The 21,417-nt window shown below is 37.0% G+C and overlaps 1 protein-coding gene across 7 annotated transcripts in view; it reads left to right on the top strand.

Moving 5' to 3' along the window:
- The window catches only part of LOC127426797 (supervillin-like), an 89,238-nt gene that overhangs the window by 47,739 nt on the left and 20,082 nt on the right, over window positions 1-21,417 (top strand). For all 7 annotated transcript variants that reach the window (XM_051673836.1, XM_051673829.1, XM_051673830.1 and 4 more), the window contains 4 exons: window positions 4,015-4,130; window positions 7,372-7,516; window positions 10,537-10,976; window positions 12,991-13,126. In XM_051673836.1, coding sequence (XP_051529796.1) covers window positions 4,015-4,130; window positions 7,372-7,516; window positions 10,537-10,976; window positions 12,991-13,126 — 837 coding nt within the window. The remainder of the gene's footprint in view (window positions 1-4,014; window positions 4,131-7,371; window positions 7,517-10,536; window positions 10,977-12,990; window positions 13,127-21,417) is intronic.

The following is a 21,417-nucleotide window of genomic DNA, read 5'->3' as shown; positions in this document are numbered from 1 at the left end:
TTTAATGTTGTTGTTATGATTATTATTATTATTATTATTATTATTATTATTATTTAACTAAATAATGGTCTTATCGTAAAAATTCCTGATAGTTTTATGGGACTTTCACCTGTTTGTAGGCTATATTGATTTTATTTTCACTTCTTTTAATGTTTGAATTTGTATTTATTATTCACTGCAAAATGTGTGCTTGACATTTCACATTTTGCTTGACACCTCCTGCCTTCAGAATAATGTTGTTATACATGCACAGACAAACGAAAATTCTGTTGCAGAAATATCTGATGCAGATATTAATATCAGAAATACCAGGAGAAACCACAGTTAACATGTTCCACAGTTAATGTAGTCTACAAATTCAGCTTCATCTGGTAAGAAAAAAATTATAATAAAATAATAGTTTTATATTAAAGTTGTGTAATAATAATAATAATTATTATTATTATTATTATTATTATTATTATTATTATTACTATTAAGTTATTATTCAGAAAAGGCATTTACAAAGCATATTTTATTAACAGAAACTATAAATGTAAGAGTAACATTTAAAATGGGCATTTCATTTAGTTTTGAAGCACTTCCGGTTTAAGCCCCACCCACACCCGGTTCTATCCGAATACAGAGACAGATACAGATAATTTTGTCATATGAACAGATACAAATACAGATAATGGCTTCGCTGCACACCCCTAGTAAGTAGTAGGATTACTGTTCTAGGTGAATGAACGGCTTTGCACTAGATTGCAACGGTTCTGGAACTAAAAATCCAATTTATTTTCTCCATATTAATTGCATAATAAAATTCTAATATTCTATAATAATAACAATGTTAATAGTAATGTATACAGTGCATTCAAAAAGTATTCAGACTCCTTCATTTTCTTCACATTTTGTTATGTTGCAGCTTTATGCTAAAATGCTTTAAATTATTTATTTTTTTCACATCAATCTACATTCCATACCCCATATTGAGAAAGCAAAAAACAGATTTGCAAAATTTATTAAAAAGAAAAAACTGAAATATCACATTGACATAAGTATTCAGACCCTTTACTATGACACTTGAAATTTAGCTCAGGTGCATCCCATTTCTCTGGATCATCTTTGAGATTTTTCTACACTTTGATTGGAGTCTACCTGTGGCAAATTCAATTGATTGGGCATGATTTGGAAAGGCACACACTAGGGTTGCTCTGATACCAACATTTTGGCTTCAGTACGGTTCCAGTTCTGGTACCTCAGGATCGATATTGAATCGATACTTAGCAACAAATAAAAACCTCAGATTTTTGATGAAATTACATAGAAAATGACTTAATTAAAAGAACTGCATAAAGTCTTACAGATTCTGTGTTTTCAGTTTAAATTTCTGGATTCCATGTTAAATGTTTAATTAAAGCTTATGATTAATACATGCAGCTTTAATCAGATGAAAATATAATAATTCATTTTTAACACAAAAAAAAAGTATTTTACTATTGGTAAAATAAAATGCTGCACAACAGAGCTTTAATGAAACATTAATGAAAAAAAATCTGATTACCTCAGGCACAAGGCTGCTATGGCTGAATCACAACATGCTGATATTCAGAACGCTTTTGTGATATTGCTTACAGATGATAATCATAATCATAAAACAACCATTTAATATTATACTTCTTTTATTATGGGTATTATTGCGACTTTTTGAATATAACATTTTTATACACTAGTTATCTTCAATTTTCAGACATAAATAGAGCTTTCATTTTAGCAGGACTTTTATTTTGACAGACATTTGAGTTCTTCCTTTTTGTGACGGGTTAGTTACATCAAGCTTCCCATTAATGCTGTAATACTCCCATTGCAACTTGCAAGCTAAAATATCCAAGCTGCACCAGAGAAGGAGATTTGAGTGTTCACAACCTTTTATACACTAAACACACTGCATGAAAATCAAGCACCAGTAGTGTGTGTTGTGTTTGTGTGTCTGTATGAAGTAGATAGAGAGTGGCACCTCTCATTCTGTAGCACGCAGCGAATAGGACTGTATATTATTTCTTTACATTTTTTTGGTATCGCAATATTTCGTTAGTACCACGCAACCCTAGCACACACCTGTCTTTATAAGGTTTCACAGATGAAAATGCAAATCAGAGCAAAAACAAAGCCATGAGGTCAAAAGAACTGCCTGCAGTGCTCAGAGGCAGGATTGCGTCGAGGTACAGATCATGGGAAGGCTACAAAAAATGTCGGCTGCATTGAAGGTTCCCAAGAGCACAGTTGCCTCCATAATTCTTAAATGGAAGAAGTCTGGAACAACCAGGACTCTTCCTAGAGCTGGCCGCCCAGCCAAACTGAGCAATCGGAGGAGAAGGGCCTTGGTAAGAGAGGTGACCAAGAACTCGATGGTCACTCTGGTTGAGCACCAGAAATCATGTGTGGAGATGGGAGAAACTTGTAGAAGGACAATCATCACTTCAACAATCCACCGATCTGGGCTTTATGGCAGAGTGGCCAGACGGAAGCCTCTCCTCAGTGCAGGACACATGAAAGCACCTAAAGGACTCTCAGACTGTGAGAAACAAGATTCTCTGGTCTGATGAAATGAAGATTGAACCGTTTGGCCTCAATTCCAAGCATCATGTCTGGAGGAAACCAGGCACCGCTCATCACCGGCGCAATAGCATCCCAACGGTGAAGCATGGTGGTGGTAGCATCATGCTGTGGGGGTGTTTTTCAGCTGCAGGGACTGGGGGACTGGTCAGGGTTAAAGGAAATCTGAACGCAGCAAAATACAGAGATATCCTTAATGAAAACCTGGTCCAGAGCACTCAGGACCTCAGACTGTGCCGAAGGTTCACTTTCCAACAGGACAACGACCCTAAGCACACAACCAAGACAATGCAAGTGTGGCTTAGGGACAACTCTGTGAATGTCCTTGAGTGGCGCAGCCAGAGCCCAGACTTGAACCCAATCGAACATCTCTGGACAGACCTGAAAATGGCTGTCCACCGATGGTCCCCATCCAACCTGACAGAGCTTGAGAGGATCTGCAGAGAAAAATGGCAGAAAATCCCCAAATCCAGGTGTGCAAAGCTTGTCACATTATACCCAAAAAGACTTGAGGCTGTAATCACTGCCAAAGGTGCTTTAAGTTTACTATGTAAGTGACATGAACAAAATAGACTTTGTTAGTGACATTGTTACATTGTTAATTAAAAATAAAGTATAGTCTATAATCATAAAAAAAAAAATTATGAGTTTGTCAGCTCTACCTGTGGTTGGATTTTTCTCAGTATTAACAGTCCCTTTCCTGTATCCTTGCACATATCTCGCGGAAGTTACTGGGTTTACCACCTTTTCGTGGTCATGACAGGCATTGATAAATTGGATAGGCCTTACTGTGCAGAGCATGGTTAGCAATTTTATCACTCGAGTCCCATGTTGACACATACTGTATAACTCTTAATCTTTGTTTCGAAAGGCGTGTATATATTTTTTAGCATTTGTTAGATTTTTTTTCTTTCAAACAGCCACAGATACAGTCAATAGAGCTTAACTTGTATTTAACCCAAAATATTTCTTTAATAGTTATTGAATGAGTCACACCTCAGTTCCCCCATTTCTCGCTCTCTCACCCTCAGAGTGATTGAAACAAGAGCAGCCAAAACCACTCTGACCTTTGTGCACTTCCTTAAGTCCCTCTCTCCCACCAGCCTCATTCAATCTTAAGACAACAGCTTTTCCCAGGCTCTCTCTTTCTGTGTGTGTGTGTGTGTGTGTGTGTGTGTGTGTGCATGCGTGCGCGCCAGGACCCCTGCAGCCCCGCATAGCCCCTCTTGCTTTGCCCAACATGGCTTTGTAAAAAGACTTCAGAAAAACGCATGGCTCTGAATGGCTAATTGTGAGATTCTGAATGGCACATCCCTGGAGGATTAGTTTGATGTGGAAAGTACCCATGGCTCCTTGCTTTGTTTTTACATGCCAGTATTCTTACAGTTTTTCTTTTCTTTTCCCTTTGGCCACCAGGGGTTGGAGAAGACCGACATCTCGCCCACCCCAGAGAACCATGCAGAAGACATTACCCACAATGGTGAGCAACAAAAAGACCAAATCAACAAGGAGAACAGGAACGTTTCCACCAGGTAATCAGGGGTAAAATGGATTGCCAGCTGGTTTGTTTAGCCTACGTCTAGTTTTGAGTTCAATTGTGTACAGTCCCTCTGATGCAGTTCACACAAGCTTTGTTCTTTGGAGTTTATAATCCTCAGAGCTGGTTGAGTTTTGGCACTGGAGGGCAGTGAGTCACAGTAAATGAATGCAAAATGCCTGTCTGTGAGATAAGCATCTCTCTGAAGCCTACTGACTGTGTGTGTATGTGTTTTTGTTTTGAGTGTATGGCTGTCTTCATTCTTTTGTGATGAGCTTTCCAGAAGGTAAACCAGTAGCTCAACAATAGCATGTGTAAGAGGTTATTAAAGGAATAGTTCATCCAAAAATGAAAATCATAGTCATAATTTAGCCTCATGTCATTCCGAACCTGTGTGACTTATTTCTGATGCAAAGTAGATTTTTTTTTTAAATGAAGATCAACAAAAAAATATTTTGTTTAAAAGCACAATGAGCGAAGCTCGTTCACAATAGCTCACATGTTCATGCGAGAACTAAAAGCAGGTTGTTTCTCACCAAAACCTTTAATATTCCTTCGGAATACTTGCAATATGATGCATGAGCTGTGTGTTTGTGTACGTACTTAGCTATACTTTAGCAAAATTGTCCCTAAAAGTGAGCTAAATCTTCAGTGCCTTCGGAGGCACTCAGGGAAAATGACTTATAGACATCTAAAAAGTGTTTTAATAAAAATCTGAAAATGCAAAATGGTTGCTGTAAAGGCAGTCAGACAATAGCAGTCAATTGAAAGTCGTCACCATGCTAGGCAAGGCAAGAAATTCGAAGTGCTTTACATAAAAATGATAAAGACAATACAAGATAAAATAAATTTTAAAACCAATTAAGAACAAGAAATGAGAATAAAAAGTAATAAAATACATTTAAAAAAAGGTAAAAATTATTCAAATGAATAAACAAGAAAAAGAATAAGAAATAAAATGATGCAGTGCATTCAGTAAGTACAGTATGAGCAGAGCTAAACAGAAAACTTAGTGTGTGTATGTGTGTGTGTGTGTGTGTGTGTGTGTGTGTGTGTGTACATTCTTGGCTGTAGTTTGAGGACAAATTAGTCTCCAAAATGAGCAAAATCTGACAAAACCTCCCTTTACCGATACATTTGAGGACTTCCTCAATAGGAAAGTTAATTTATAAATAAACACTTTTTTTTATTCTAAAAATGTAAACAAAAAAAAAGAAAAATAATAAAAAAAATACCTGTAGGCATAAGGTTAGGGTGTGGATAAATGTTGGTCTATTGTAATTATAATTTGTTTATATTATATAAAAACAAAGAGGTCTATGGTATGTCCCCATTTAGAAAGCCAAGTTAACGTGTGTGTTTGTGTGGGTGGCTTGCACACATGTTTCTAGAATGTAGGGAGTCTAATTTATTGGCCATTGTAGGTCTGGTTCTCATTACACTAAAGAACAGATCTCTGCTACCCTTCACTGGTTGGTTGCGTTATGCCCAAGTGCTCCACGTTACCAACCTTCCTCTGCACTGTCTGGGCTGTCTCAAGCAGTCACAAACTGAGGGGTTCTGGGATGGATATTTCACCAACAATGGCTGTTCTTAAGCGCAGGCAGGCTGGTTGTAGGGTTTTGATAGAGTACTGCTGTATTTAAGACAAAGATCTGCAATAAATTTAACTTTTTGTTGGAACTTCATATTCTGGGGTCTGGATCCCATCTGATCTGGCTTCATTCTCTTAGCAGGGGTCTTCTAGTTATTCTTATTATTTAAGTCTGATGTGATGTAAAATGCAATATCCAGGTCCTTTACACTCAATGTACACATATGAGAGTGTGTGTGAATGTTTCTGGTTCACTGACATACAGTTCACTAACAGTGTGCTTTTATCTTCTGGGTGTAGCTTGACAGTCCTAGGTGAAAAGGCTTTGGACTCACACAGATTGCTTTGAAGTGAAGGTGTAAAACATAAGGGCGAATGTTTGAGTGTGTGGCTTTAGGTTTGTGTGTTGTTATCAATTACAGTGTGATCTTCGTGCACTCACTTATCAGATAGTGTGAGTTAATAGCGTAGATCAGTAGTTCGCAACTGGTGGTTCGTGAGTCGTGACCCATAAGAAGTGGTTCATAGGTCTGTTCTGATAGGGTCATGGACAGCAGGGAGAATAATAAAAGGCACCTTATCATATTAGTACGAATAGGGTGACAGAGGACTGTAAATAACTAGTTTCATCAACCTTTAAAAAGGAAGAAGAAAACACTTCCTATATTTTCACATCAAAGGCTGTTTGTCCAATCAAATGTCAAATGTATGATACTGTGATGCAAATTCGGTTGAAGCTAGCCAAAATAGGTAGATGCCAATATTGAAAATTGTCTGACTTCCCTTCATAGTCAAAAACTATAAACAATTATGCAAGGTACAAATAAACATAAATGTAATTTGAATTGACCAAAATTGCCAATTTTCCACTTCAGCCTATGCAATTTTGCATATATTTGGGCTAATCAGTTAATTGTAATAATACATTTCAGTGTTTGATTTAAGGAGATTTTTGTTTACTTTTGTACAGTTAAGTTTGGTACTGTATTGTCCAATTGATGTAAAATATAAAAAATTGGTGTCCTGAAGCAAAACCAGTTAAGAACCACTATTGTTTATTGCATTGTATATTGTATTGTGTGTGTGTGTGTGTGTGTGTGTGTGTGTGTGTGTGTGTGTGTGTGTGTGTGTGTGTGTGTGAGCTGAGTGTATGTCTTCCCTTTGGTGGAGTTTGAACCGAATGCTTTTCCTCACTTTCCTTCTTTGGCTGCAAACATCACTATAACATTCACAATGATTAACTTTGGAAAGCTGCCTGAATTTTCATAAAACATTACAGAGAATGATCAGAACAGCTGTTTTCATTTGTTTATTTGACCTATAAAGCATTGGTTAATCCCCACTAATGATAACCACTCAGCTTCAGCCACTCAAACACAGCCATTTGTACTCTTTGTATGGTGGAATTTAAATACTTACAGAAGCTCAGCAAATCATTTGTACACATTTTATGTTACGATTTAAAGGTACAGTAACAAAGACTTACAGGATTAACAAAAACAAAGAGTTTAAACCTTTAAAGACCCATTGGGCTCTGCTTAAGTACCCTCTGTTTGGGAATTACTGGTATGATGATATGATGTTTAAAGGTATATCACTAGCAAGTGTTTCTCACATACTATATATATCTTTTTGTCTGCAGTCAATCCCAGTTTTCCTTATCAGATGAGGGTGAGCAAAGTTCTGAAGAAAGCATGAATGTGAGACACGATAAAGAGAAGATCTCCCTCTCTCAGGCCTTCACTGCAGGAGAGGAGGATGTGGAGAAAGGGAAGGAAGATGAGAAGGTGAGAGAGAAAATGTAAAGCATTCTGTGCTGTACAACAGCCAAGACTGAGGATGATTTCATGATTTGTCTGCTCCACGCTGTTCATGATTTGTCTGCTCCATGCTGCTTCAGTATTCCAGATCATCAGAAAGCGTTTGTGTTCCAGAGAAACCACATTTACCAAAGCTTTGTTGATAAGTTGTAGAACATTCTGCCGGAATTCTGTCAAATGGATTTAAACATGATATAAAAATCTTTTCAACAGAGCTGAGAGTATTACTTGCTTACTGTTAGCTGCAACATTTTGAAATTGGTGCATTTACGTCGGCTGTTCTTACTTCTAGCCTTTCAAAGTACTGTTTACCTTTTTGACCATGAACCGGAATGGATGGGTTCAGTGCATATGCTCTACGACTGCTTTGTGACACAAAGATGCATACATGTGCGCGAGGTTACCAAAACTGGGCTGCACGTGGAAGAGCTGATGACAGCATTTATGTCATGCGCTATGTGCGGCATAGAGCAGCACATGGATAGCAAAGTATACTTTAAACTTAAAAATGTATGCATTTAATGCGTAAAATCAGTGCCATCTGAGGAATTCGAGCTTGGAGTACCACCTGTTTTCAGCAGGGGGCAGTAAGTAAAACTCCAGCTGCATGGGCACAGCTGTACAGAGAATGAACCACACAAACCACACTTTCTTGACACAAGCGATGAGAAGGCGTTCTTGCGTTCAGACACAGCTGGACAGAGCGCAATTCCAAATGCAATGATCTCAAGATTTCATAGTTCCAAATTATGTTTACCAAAGTCCTTATTCAAGCCCCTGTAATAAATAAATCTGTAATAAAGACTGTAGGCCAATGAAAGGCGTATGTTTAATGATATAGAAGTAAACAATATATTACATACTTCTAAAGCCACTTTTTATATTGCCTGATCAAAACTTTAATCTTCTGCCCTTCCACAATAATGGCAACTTAAAATTTGACCAAAAGAAGGTAGCAGAATTGTGAGTTTACAAAACCTTAAAATGCCGTCTAGGTAGGCAGCTCTATATGTTTTTTTTAATTATTTTTTTTTATCAGAGCTTAAACTGTACTCCTTTTACAATAATGTATTTTCATAACACTCCTCATTCATCAGAGTCTGTATGTCTTACTGTACTGTAGTGTCCTCATTAGTGCTGATTTACAGTGGCTCTAGACATCCTCTCAATTCCCTCATGACACAAGACTGTTTCTGCAACAAAACAGACGGCCAGATGAACCCACCTCCCTCACTCTCTCTCTGGGTCACTGTGCCTCTGCATTCCTCCCTTCCCTGAGGGTGTGTGTGCAGTTGTGTTGCTGTTAAACAGACCACCAGCAATGCTTTTCACTCCTTCACTCTCACTCTGTTTCTCTCTCTCTTTTTCTCCCTTTCTTTCTCTTTTTGGTAGAGAGAATTTGGGCACCTGTATTCAGGAGAAGGAAATGAAAGGTCTCAGGGTTAGCACTTGTGACGTTTTGCATGTTCTTTTACCCTGAAAGGAGAGCTGCAGACTGTTATTTGCTCCATATGTAATTGTTGGCAAGAACTTTAAGCAGCGCTGCATCCTTCTGAGCCAAATAAGCCAGTAGTTGTCTGGACGATATAGCTAAAAGATTAGATCCTGATATTTTTACAATATTCAATAAATACACATACATATACGTATGGGACCTGCTCCATTATTTTGAGTAACTTTGTCTCAGAAACACATTTTGAGTTTTATGCACTAATGTAAGAACGAAAGCATATAAATGATTATATCAACCAACATTTAAATGATTATATTTATAGAAGAAACATAATAATTATATCATTTGAAAGCCTAGACTTCTAACTATAAAACTCTGTTTTTTCTAGGTCAAAAGTGACACAAAATGATGGAGCCAGTCACATATACTCACCGAGCACTTTATTAGGAACACCATGGTCCTAATAAAGTGCCCAATGTGGTCTTCTGCTGTTGTAGCCCATCCGACTCAAGGTTCGACGGGTTGTACATTCTAGGATGCTGTTCTGCTCACTACAATTGTACAGAGGGGTTATCTGAATTACTGTAGCCTTTCTGTCAGCTCAAACCAGTCTGGATATTCTCCGTTGACCTCTCTCATCAAGGTGTTTCTGTCCGCAAAACGGCCTCTCACTGGATGTTTTTTTGTTTTTGGCACTATTCTGAGTAAATTCTAGAGAGTGTTGTGTGTGAAAATCTCAGGAGATCAGCAGTTACAGAAATACTCAAACCAGCCCGTCTGGCAACAGAAATCATGCCACGGTCGAAATCACTGAGATCAAATTTTTTCCCCATTCTGATGGTTGATGTGAACATTAACTACAGCTCCTGACCCATATCTGAATGATGTTATGCAGTGCACTGTTGCCACACAATTGGCTGGTTAGATAATCACATGAATAAGTAGGTGTACAGGTGTTCCTATTAAAGCGCTCTGTGTGTATATTTCAACATATGTTGTCTGCTTAAACAGGAAATATCTTTTTTTTTTTTTTAAACAGGAAATATCATTTCAACCAAAGAGCCATTGTTGCTAGATTTTTTGTTTTTAATAGAGAGATTCAAAAAGTCTAAAAAAAAAAAAAAGTCTTAAATAAAAGCTGAATCACATAAAAAATCAAGTAAAAATTTATGTTTGGCATGTGTTACGTACAGTATATTTTTACTCAAACACTTAAGTAAATGAAAAATGATGCACAGAGACTTCAGTAAACTGTTTTGAGTGATGCAAATGACTCTTTTAATCAGATTTTTGAATCGATTCATTGACAATACATTGCATATATTCAATACATAAACAAAGCCCTAGCCTGCAAACATGTATCGGGAGAGGGATGGATAGATGGATAGATAGATGGAAAGAAAGAAAGAACAAAACATGTCAGAGAGCTCTGAGGGGCTTCAGATAAGACCACAATATCACACTGGATCCACCCAAGACTAGAGTACCTCTAACTGATCCCCTCTTTTTTTGACATGTCTTCTATGTCAAACAGATTAAACAGAGAATGAGAGAGAAACAGCATTCTGCAAGCTCCCAAGAGCCAAAGGCTTCTTCTGGAGCTCTGAAGATGGATGAAGAGCCGAAGGCCCCCACTTCAGGCCTGCAGAGACAAGACTCATCTCAGCGCAGCATTAAAGGCATTCTGAAGAAGAGCCGCTCCACTAGCCTGGACGCAGAACCTGCCGAGCTGGAGAGGAACATTAATTTTGCCACCAAAACCAGCAAGGAGCTGATTGCTGTTGATGGAAATGAGGAGGAAGAGGATGATGATACTGTGGAGAGGAGGCTGCAGAGAGAGGAAAGCAGCTCGAGTGAGACTCCTCGCACTCCTTCCCCAGATTCTGTGGACAAAACCCCCTCCATCTCCCAGTCTGAAGAGGGGGACGAGCTAGACAGCTTAGATGGGAGCATGAGCTCTTCTCTCAAAGAGAGGTATGATGAGAGTCTTGTTTTCTACTAAAAATGTCTTTAAAACATGATAAATTTGCTTAAGCAAGTTGTTACCTTGTAAGATAATAAAACTTGTTTTTAGAAAGTTCTGTATATCTTAAATTGAGTTTATTTTTCTCAACACTTTGACAAATTGTTTCTTGTTTTCAGCGTAAACCTCAAAATGTTTTATGATTTATGCATTAAACCAACAAAAAACCTATTTGCTTGTGGGTAAAAAAAAAAAAAAAAAAAAAACTAATTTATAATTATAATTATATTTATTTATCACACATTATACGTTTGCACATATACAGTGAAATTCTTTTTTTCACATATCCCAGCTAAGCTGGGGTCATTTAAGACATATTCTCTGAAAACAAGTCAGATCCAATATAAATGTTGTTTATTTTATCTTGTTTTATGTATGTTCAGGTAATTTTACTGGAGAACAAGACAAAAATACTGAGTAGGAAAATAATTTTTTTGCATTGTAGTAATTGAAATTGAATTTTTAATGACAGTTGTTGTTAGTTAGTAGATGCTTCAGTATTTTTGGCTGGGTGGGTGCAGAAGAGACTGGGAATGGGATCAGGAATCGACACAGACCAGATTCAAACCTGCATCTCCTGCATGAGCATCAAGGCTTTGCATGTCTTCATTAAGAGTGCTATTACCCAGAATTACCCAACAGTGAAGGAACCCAGAGCATTAGAGGAATATTTGTAATACCCCTAACACAATCTAAACACAAAAGCTTCTGTCTGTCTCTATAGCACCTTCCCTTTCTGACTACGGTTACATGGACACCAGCAAGCAGCTTATTGCGAGAAAGCGGTTTATTGTGAGAAAACAGCGTTCCCGTTTACATGCACAGTTTAAGCGGCGTACTCTTTACTCCCGTATCCACCTTCTTCCTGAACGTGGAAGTGTTCCACGATTCGACTGTTTCCGGTCTCCAGAGTTTCCACTCACATCGGTGTATATTCTTAGCAGGTAATGTAATGTTTAAGGTATTACATTTGTAAAAATGGTCAAAAAACATGCTGATACTTCACCGAGTACAGATGACCGATTTTCTTACAGACAGTGCCTCATCTGAATGTGTTGATGACATGAAGCGATGGTTTGAGGTTAGTTACGTTGATATCATTAATTATTCTGGGTTATGACAGCCAAAATGGCACAAGCTGAGCCTGAAATGTAATTTTACACCAAGTAACACTTTAATGGTTGTTGTTGTCCTCTGGATCGCTCATTTTGGCAGTTTTTACTTGGTGTCTCGAGACCAGAAATACAGAACAGGCAATTAGAGTCATCATGGCGCAGCCCAGTGGTTGCTCAGGGAAACTGTGGATACATGTGGCTCTGTCAGTAAGCAGCTTTCTCCACAGCAACTAAATTTTCCCATGACGCTCGTGTAAACACACATGGTATCCGAGGAAGACTTCACTGTGTTACTCTCTGTTGATTCGCTTTATTTCCAGATATTCCAGAGTTGTTGCTGTGTTTGTTTCCTTATCTTACTATCCTGACCTGTAGCTGAATTGAAATGGAGTATTGGGGGTTTCCCTCTTACATAAAACTCCGGGATTCCCCCAGTGTACAAGTGCGTATGTGCAGACATTAGGGACAGTTATTTTACATTTGTGTGTATAAATGGGTATCGTTTATACTGTATGTGATTTTCCCGCTGTACTCACAGAAATGTTGAATTCTTTCCGCTATATTGACATGTTGTTGGGCTCCATCCTATGACGTTTGTTATCCCAGTCTGCTCCACACACACGCACTCTTCAAACACCCATCAGAACGCTGCTTATGCTTTTTCATGACCACATTAAGCCACGTTCTCCGAAAGAAACCTAGGTGTGTTAAACTACTTTCTCTTAATCCCTTAAACGGCATAAAGAAATCAGCATTCTTGTTTACATGACGTTTCAGAACTCCGCTTTCTGCTAAAACCCTGGAATAACCTGTTTTCTTAGTGCATGTAAATGTGGTCTCTGATTGGCAGACTGGCAGAGTTGAAGGGTGGTGATGATGACTGGCGGAGCAAGCTGAAGAAGAATAAAGCCACCAATGTGGTACAGACGTCCCTGTCTGACCGCTACTCCCAGCTGCAGGAAAAAGAGAATGCCTGGAAGAAGAAGGTACCCACAATACACACACTCGAAACACTTTAAATCAACAATGGGCTAAATTGGAACTCGCATAAAACTTTTCACTGTACACTTTTGTTCTTTGTGTGTAACACTGCACCAGACTTTTTGGCTGTAGGGTGGAGGCAGTGTGAAAAATGGTCTTGTGGTAGGAGCTGTTTGTGGGACGGGTATTCCACTGGGTGGGGTGTGGCAGTAAGAGTTTGTTTCCAGCGCTGAATCAGCAAGTTCCCCTGCTGGGCCGTCCTGCCGAGAAGGGGGTTGTGGGCATGGATAGAGGAGGATTTGCATTCAGCTTTACTAATTCTTGAAACCCGATCAGCATTTCCAGCTACATGCGTCCCCTGCACAAACACATACAGTTACACCCAAACATAAAGATGGTCAATTGTGTTCGCTCTCTTGCTTTTATCATGAACTATTGGTTCCCAAAATGCTTTGATTTACCAGTTTTTGAATTCTCATCCATCATAATACATAAGAGGCAAACAAAAACACACTGCAGTCCTGTGATCTGGTCACCCAACTTAATCAACAGTATCCTACATATTATTTTATGGGACACACAGTTGTAATCTCGTTTCTCTCCAAAACATCCTCACTCACATCTCTCTCCCAGACTATTTAAAAAAATAATTATTTAGATGCAATTATATAGGAGTATAAATAAGTTTGGTCCTGTGTTCTTAAAATTATTTTTTTTTCTTAAAAATATTTCCAGTAACGCAATGCAACCATCTATATACTTATTAGGGATATGTTTATTTTTTCCTTGACACTGTTTCCTTTGGCTTGCTCACTGGGCACTCATTTTCTTTCTTTGTTTTCCTGTAAAACTGCTTTGAAACTATGTATTGTAAAAAGCACTGTACAAATAAAACTAAATTGAACGGATAAAAGGTCTTCTTAAAGGGATAGTTCAGCAAAAATGAAAGTTCAGACATTATTTGCTCATAGTGGTCGCTATGAACCTATAAACCATCTCTGAATAGAAAAAGCTGCTTTACGATTTTTCAAAAATGCATTTTTTTATGCTACATGAAGAAACACATTAGCATACAAATTTGGAACAATAAGGGTGTGTAAATAATGACAGCCTTTTCCTTTCAGGGTGAACTATTCCTTTTAATACCACTCACATTAAGATAATTTTAACATATTTCTAAGTAAGACTTATAGGGTCTGTTCCAAAACCTAGTGAGCGTCCTCTGGAGGCAGTATTTTAAGACATCATAGGCACGCTCCCGACGTGAAGGCTGTTCCAAAACGTAGGTATCTTAATTATGCTGCCTCTTAAGATATCTCGTTTTGGCCAAATGCTAAGGTAGCATCATACGTATCGTTCCCCGGGTGTGCGATCCCAGACTGCACTGTGATGAGCTCGGTGGAAAAATAAATCCAAGATGGTGGCAAAGTGAGAGAAATTTAGATAATAAATATACTTATAATCCATTAACTGCGGAAAAGTATTGATAAATGACAGTTTAATATGACACAAAACGGACTATTTTACCCTAAATGTGTTTGTGCTGTGCATATTTATGCTGATTAGAAAATTGCGTCTTTTGTCTTGAGTCACATATATTGAAATCAGTTGCGAGTTGAGTGTTCCGTGCGCTGCGTGTGAGAAGCGCTATTTGAAGGATGCATGGAGCTGCCGCCTATGTAGAGGGTTCCAAATCGGTTTCTTATGAGGCATCATTTCAGTAAGGATGCTGCAGTAGAAGACAGCTGCTTATGTAGACAGGAGACAGGAACAGACTCGTAGTGTGTCTTGGATAAAAATGACTTAAGCCCAGTTCCATCACTACAAATACCCCTCAATCTATCCCCATAATCAGTGTGGCGGAAAGACATACTTATCCCAAATTTCTCTGGATAATCTTCCTTCGGTCTGGCCTCTGCTGATGCAATCACTGTCTGTCCGACTGAAGATCAGGAACTGAGCAAGACGATTGGTCAGTGAGGTTAGGACTGACCTGACTCATTCCCAATTCCTCAACTTAATAAAATACAGGGGACGACACGTATTTTTGTTATCAAACCTAACCCGAATTAAGTTTCATGTGGGCCATCTAGTGGATCTATCGATATATAATGTGACATGTTTACAGTCATAGCTAAATGAAAAGCTTTTAACACTGCGTTATTGTGGTTGGACCACAGAATATAGATGTAAGAGCCAATAACAAAGATTGGGAAAGACATGAGAAGTCGCTGTGAGACGTACAGAAACATAATTATAGTTGTGAGAAGGCTGGTAATGAGATCTGCTATGGATTCTGTGAAAGAAAAGAAAAATCCTCAGCTTACACCAGAGCCAGAGCAGATGTTGTCCCACTGTGGGCCTGAAAAGAAAAAATGCAGTTCTTCTGGTGTCAGGGGCGCCTGTTTCAGACACCCTTTTCCACTTACAGCTGCTTCCTGTTAGCCAAGGCACACTAAGCCACAACTCGGGATAAGTACCAGTACTTACAGTAGGTATTAAGTTGTTTTTAAAATGTAAAATCAATACATTTTAAAATTGTGAATTACATGCTTGGAAAAGTCATGGAAATCAATAAAATCTTATAAAGTCCCTGAAAAGTCATTGAACTTTCTGTACTGAATATAAAATTGTCAAGCTATGTATGACTCTAAATGTTCCATTGACTAGAAATTGCATCTTGTCAGTGCAATCTTTATAAATTAATGTTTAAAACTCCACATCCAGGTATCAAACAATAATATTGACTTAATAACAACTACTCACTGCTCATAATTTATTTCCTTGTTCTTTGTTACTCACCGTTTACTTGAACAATTACTTAGGGAAAAACTTGAAACAATTTTGAATTAAGTGAAAACTAATTGTTTTAAGTTTAATTTGCAAATATATTTAAAGATCTAAAAGAGTGTGCTCATTATCATATTAGTTTTTGCTGTAGTATCATTTCACTGGTATTAGTATCTACTACTGAAATGTTGGTATCATGACAAACCTACCACCAGTCATGCATCATATTTATGACAGTCATGTACTGACCAGACATCAGAATCGGTCACTTCTGCCACCTTACCGATTATACCAATAATTCCTTTTACACGAAATGGAGCTTGGGGTTGAAAACTACAGTCTGCTGGATCCTTGAGATGTCCCACTGAGCAATATTTTACACGTGATTTGCTCACTTTGTCTGATGATTCAGCCAAATGTTGCATCACCACTGTGGAGGATCGTCTCTTTAGGGTTATCGTGTTGCTCCTTTTCAGATAAATCAAATTACAGGGACAATCTACCTGGACGCTGAAGATTTGAGACACATTTCCTTATCTTCTCAAGTATGTTGAGTCTTTCTCAAGCGCTGTTCCTAAACCTTGTGAGCTGTCTCGCTGCCAACATACCGTAAGTACAGTAGCTGCCTTATAAGGGGCCATTCGCACCAAACGCATTTTGAGTCCATCTGCACTGTTTTTCAGTTATTTTATTATGTTTACATGTGCTAGACCAAGGATTTTCAAACTGAGGTCCAAAAAACCCACCAAAAAGTGTTCAAAAGTGTATGCTAGACCAAGGATTTTCAAACTGGGTTCCGGGGCCCACGAGAGGGTGCTAGGGCGTCCATGGAAAAAATTCAAGAAAGAAAATGTGTTTTTGAATATAAAAAAAAAAGTAAAAAAGAAAAAAAAAATGTTTTAAACTCTGTGCCAAATTTCACATTATTGACAGTCCAGTTTAATAAAAATGTTTCTCTTTAGGTTTATACATTTAACATTACTCCATTATTGGGTAAAAGATAAGCGGTCAACATACTACAAAGAATGCTAAATATTTTCCAAACAATTAGGAATGCACTGATATGAACATTTTTGGGTGAGACGGTACTAATTTTAACAAAACTATAGGCTGATACTGATCCTTTGCCACTTACTCACCTTATTTTGTCATCAGATCACTGTTTTGCTTAGGGATTATGCTTTAAAAATGTACAAAGACATACAAAAGCCATTTTATTGTTTTTACAATAAATCATTTCCATTAAACATGGATTGGATCTTTTGAACACATACAGGCCAAAATTTTAAGAGTCAAGATAAATACAAGATAAAAAGATACAAATAAATAAATAATAATTAATATATATATATATATATATATATATATATATATATATATATATATTGCATTTCTGTTTTTGCAGTCCTGAACAATAGAACTCACATTTAATGTATTATGATAGAACATTACAAATGTTTAATATTTATTATTATATTCAATATACTTTATACTTTACTCATTCAGATTTCATTAATTTGGTAGGCATTTCTTTATATTGCACATAGAAAATGATTATAAACTTAATACAACACAATAAATTCACATAAATAATTATAAATGAACCATCATTTTTTTCATATCAGCGTTTTTACACTAAAAAAAATTGAGACGTTAAAACTAAATTTTTTTATAGTGACTTATTGCATTGAACATTTTTAATGTGTATGCATTTGCAATAATAAGCACGAGAATGCCGATATGAAAAAACTATGGTTGATATTGGTGGTTTATGTCGATGATTATAGCCGAAGGTTTTAATTTGGTCAATAACTGGCCGATACATCAGTGCATCCCTGTACAGTTAATATTTAAATAATTTATTTTGGCTTATGTACAATAACAATATAAAATCTAATTATTTAAAGTGTCTTTATAATATCACACTTAAAATATTTCTTAATTTTTCTCTGGTCTTCATACACAAAAATATATATTGACCTTTAAATATTTTAGGAGGGGGTCCCTTGCAAGGTGATTGTCATATTTGAGAGTCCTCTGCATCAAAAAGTTTGAAAACCCCAGTGCTAGATGGACATTTTTGACCGATGTGGCGTGTCGCTCTGTTTTTCAGTGTCTTGCGCATGAACGTCACATTTTTAGATGCTGTCGAGTTAAAAGGACGGTCAACTTTTAAAAACACGTCATGCGCAACTGTGTGTTGTTCTATTCATTGTGCTACACCTAGCTTTATTTTTTTGCTGAAGAACATGTTTGGTTTAGAGGCAGAATCATATTCAAAATAAAATCTCATAAGTGACTGATTTGGAAGGCTCTATATAGGCGGCAACTCTGTGTGCCACACAAATAGTGATCCAATTTTACAAACAAATTTTGGGTAAAATAGTAAATTTTTAATTACACTGAACAATTTTTTTTATTTTTATGTGACTGAAGTAAAATCTATTATAATCAACATTTCCATACTGGATTTTATTTGTTAATGAGCTTGAAGTGTATTCTATAATGACCTCCTTGATGAAGGACATATGAAATGCTGTCACAGAATTTGGCTTACCATTTCATCTTACCCTCATTAAGTTGCCTCCCTTTTGGAACAGCATTTGCATTCTTATGATGCCTTAAAGTTTTGTGGTTTATAGTCTATGTGTGTTTGTTTTGAGGCCATCTATCCAATGTTAGTGTTCTCCTAAATGCTGCCAAAATGGTCTTTTAGCATATTTATCAGCATTTAATATTTACAGTCATTCTCTTTGGTAAAGACGGACCAAAAATATTGAAAACGTATTTTTTATCAGATTTTTATCCAATCAAATGCTCTCTTCAATGAGAATGTCCCTCCCCTATTGGCTATTTAAAAAAGGAATGAGCTCTTCGATATGTTCCGCTCAAAGTTCCTGTTGCAAAAGCTCCTTGCGCTTGTCAAGCAATTTCATGGGGTCTTTAAAATGCTGTCTGCATAGGCTGCACTCTAGGTTTTGGAAAAGAACATCCATCTCCCTCTATCTTTCCTTCTATGTCTCTCTCTCAATCTCTCTCTCTCGATCTTTCTTTTTTTTTTTTTTTCTCTTACACTTCACTCACTGGAGGGGGATTTGGGAAGTGTCAGCTCAGCTAAAACAGATCCCTATAAAAACACAAAGGTAATTCCATTCTTTGGAAAACCAGCTTAGGAACCATAACAATGACATCAGCCCAGTCTCTCTGTTTCACACTCTCTTAACCTCTCTTTCTCTGTTCTATTCCTCTGGTGGGGCTCATAGCTTTGCACCTTCTCGCCCATGAGTCTGACATCAGCTGACACCATTGAATCCCTCCTCTGAACCTCTGAATCTAGCAGCTGGACCATCATTGAATCACATGATGAATGGTTTGCTTGGGGAGTGTGAGCTGCTGGCTTTAGGTGATTTTTATTTGAGTGTTCAGGGTTTTTTTTTTTTTTTTAGACTTTGATTGGTTTTGAGATGCTGCAGCTTCTACAGTCTGTTCCGATTTTTCTGCCCTGATATACCTCCCTAACTGGGTGAATCTTACGAAAACTGTCAAGAAATGTCTAGGCCATATTTCTTCCCTAAATAAATAAGTAAATAAAAAAGTAAAATAAAATTGAAATTATATTTTGCCTAAAGAAAATTGGGCAAATTTTAGGACCATTAAAATTTTTCGCATTGTGACATTCATTTCATGACAATTTAAGGAATAGGTAATTATTTAATTATTATTAATTTAATTGTATTTTATTTACATAATTTGCAGTAAAATCTAACTGAAGTTTACCACAGGGGTTAACTGGAATACAAATTTAATTTTTCAGGTGTTCTATGAAAAAAATAACAGCTTAAAAATTTTAAATTTTACATTTTGAAGTTGTACTGAATTTTATTTATGCTGTTTTATAAAAAAAACAAAAACAAAAACAAAATATTTTTATATATAAAAAGTTATAAGATATAATACATAAAAAACTTTCGGGGGAAATTTCCATTAATTGTCATGTCATGAAAATAATGTCACACTGCAACATTTTTTATAAATCTTAATGGTCCTGAAAATAGCCTTAGATTTCTTTATGCAAAATAACATTTTTCATAATTGTTTTTTTTTTTTTTTTTTTTTTTTAGATGATCCAGACATTTCTTCGTAAAATTCACCTAACCTTATTACAATGACCTTTTGATTTCTGTCTTTACCTTCTGTTTCCTCCCTTCTTCACCTCAGGCACCTGCTCTATCTCCTCTGCTTTCCCTCTCTGCCTCAGCATAGTATGTAGTCCCCCACTCCCAGGTGAGTAACACTGCACATTGATTTCTGTGGTTGTTTTTCAGTTTTTTATGCATTATAGGTATTTGTTTTGTCTGCATGTTTCTGAATGCCCCTTATACGTGTTGGTACTAACTCTTTGCATTTCCCATGAGAGCAGCCTAATGTTAGCTGTTTTGTTTTGAATAATTCATGCATAAAGACTTGGCTCCTGTTTGTTACAAGAACAACTGTTCCAAGGTAAATTGGCAGCTCTCCAGGACTTTCCGTATATCCTTATTAGTAGGGCTGTCAATTTAATTTGTTATTTTGTACAGTTAATTAAACAATAACTTGTTTAATCATGCGTCCTGACCTGTGTGTAAATTCCCTAATAAGGAATTTTATTACCAATCAAGCTTGAAATACCACCTAAATGCACATGCTTTTTTGCCTTTCACACTGGATGCATTAAAAATATCTGGATGGAACACAACAGTATGAAACAGTGGAGGAGTCTCGAGACGTTTTTATAAAAGTTGTTCTACTGTTAACTTGAATCATTGTCTTAAAACGCTGAAAAACTGTGACGCAACAGCCAAAGACGACAGTCTGACTTATGTGCACATGCACTAACAATTAACAAAATAAAACAGACAAAACACAAGAATGTGTTCTGTGTGAACACCCCTAAGTCTACCTCAGACAGATTCACAAATTTTATTGCAAAATGGATTGCTGTGGACTGAAAGGCCAATGATAGGCTTATGTTCAATGATATGGAAATAAAACTAACAATATAACTAGCTATTGACCGTTTACAGACTTTACTACTAAAGTCACTTTTTATAATCTCTATTCAATGCTTTATTCATCTGAGAAAATTATGTCTCTGAATTATTATAATTTGATGGTCTTTCTCATCAAATATAAAAAAAAAAAAAAAATGGTTTGTGAGGCATATATGTAATTAACTTGATTCAGTTTCTTAATAGATTGACAGCTATAACTAAAACTGATGGTCCTGAATAAGATATTGCTTTGTAGCTGTATGGTACACAGAGTTCCTAGGAAAAATGGTCTTCCTGTGAGGCTTTGGGGCAAGTATTGTACCTCCTTCCTCCGCACAGCACCAGGAATTTCCCTGTAACGACTTGCCTAAGCTTTATGGTTTCTGGCACATTTGTGTGCATACGTGTGCACAATCAAAATCCAGTCGAAGGGACCGGGAACATGTCAGGTATTATTTATCCACAAGGCTCTGAAC

This window comes from Myxocyprinus asiaticus, chromosome 36, assembly GCF_019703515.2.
Source record: "Myxocyprinus asiaticus isolate MX2 ecotype Aquarium Trade chromosome 36, UBuf_Myxa_2, whole genome shotgun sequence".
NCBI classification, from domain to species: domain Eukaryota; kingdom Metazoa; phylum Chordata; class Actinopteri; order Cypriniformes; family Catostomidae; genus Myxocyprinus; species Myxocyprinus asiaticus.
This window is presented reverse-complemented; position numbering and strand designations above follow the sequence as displayed.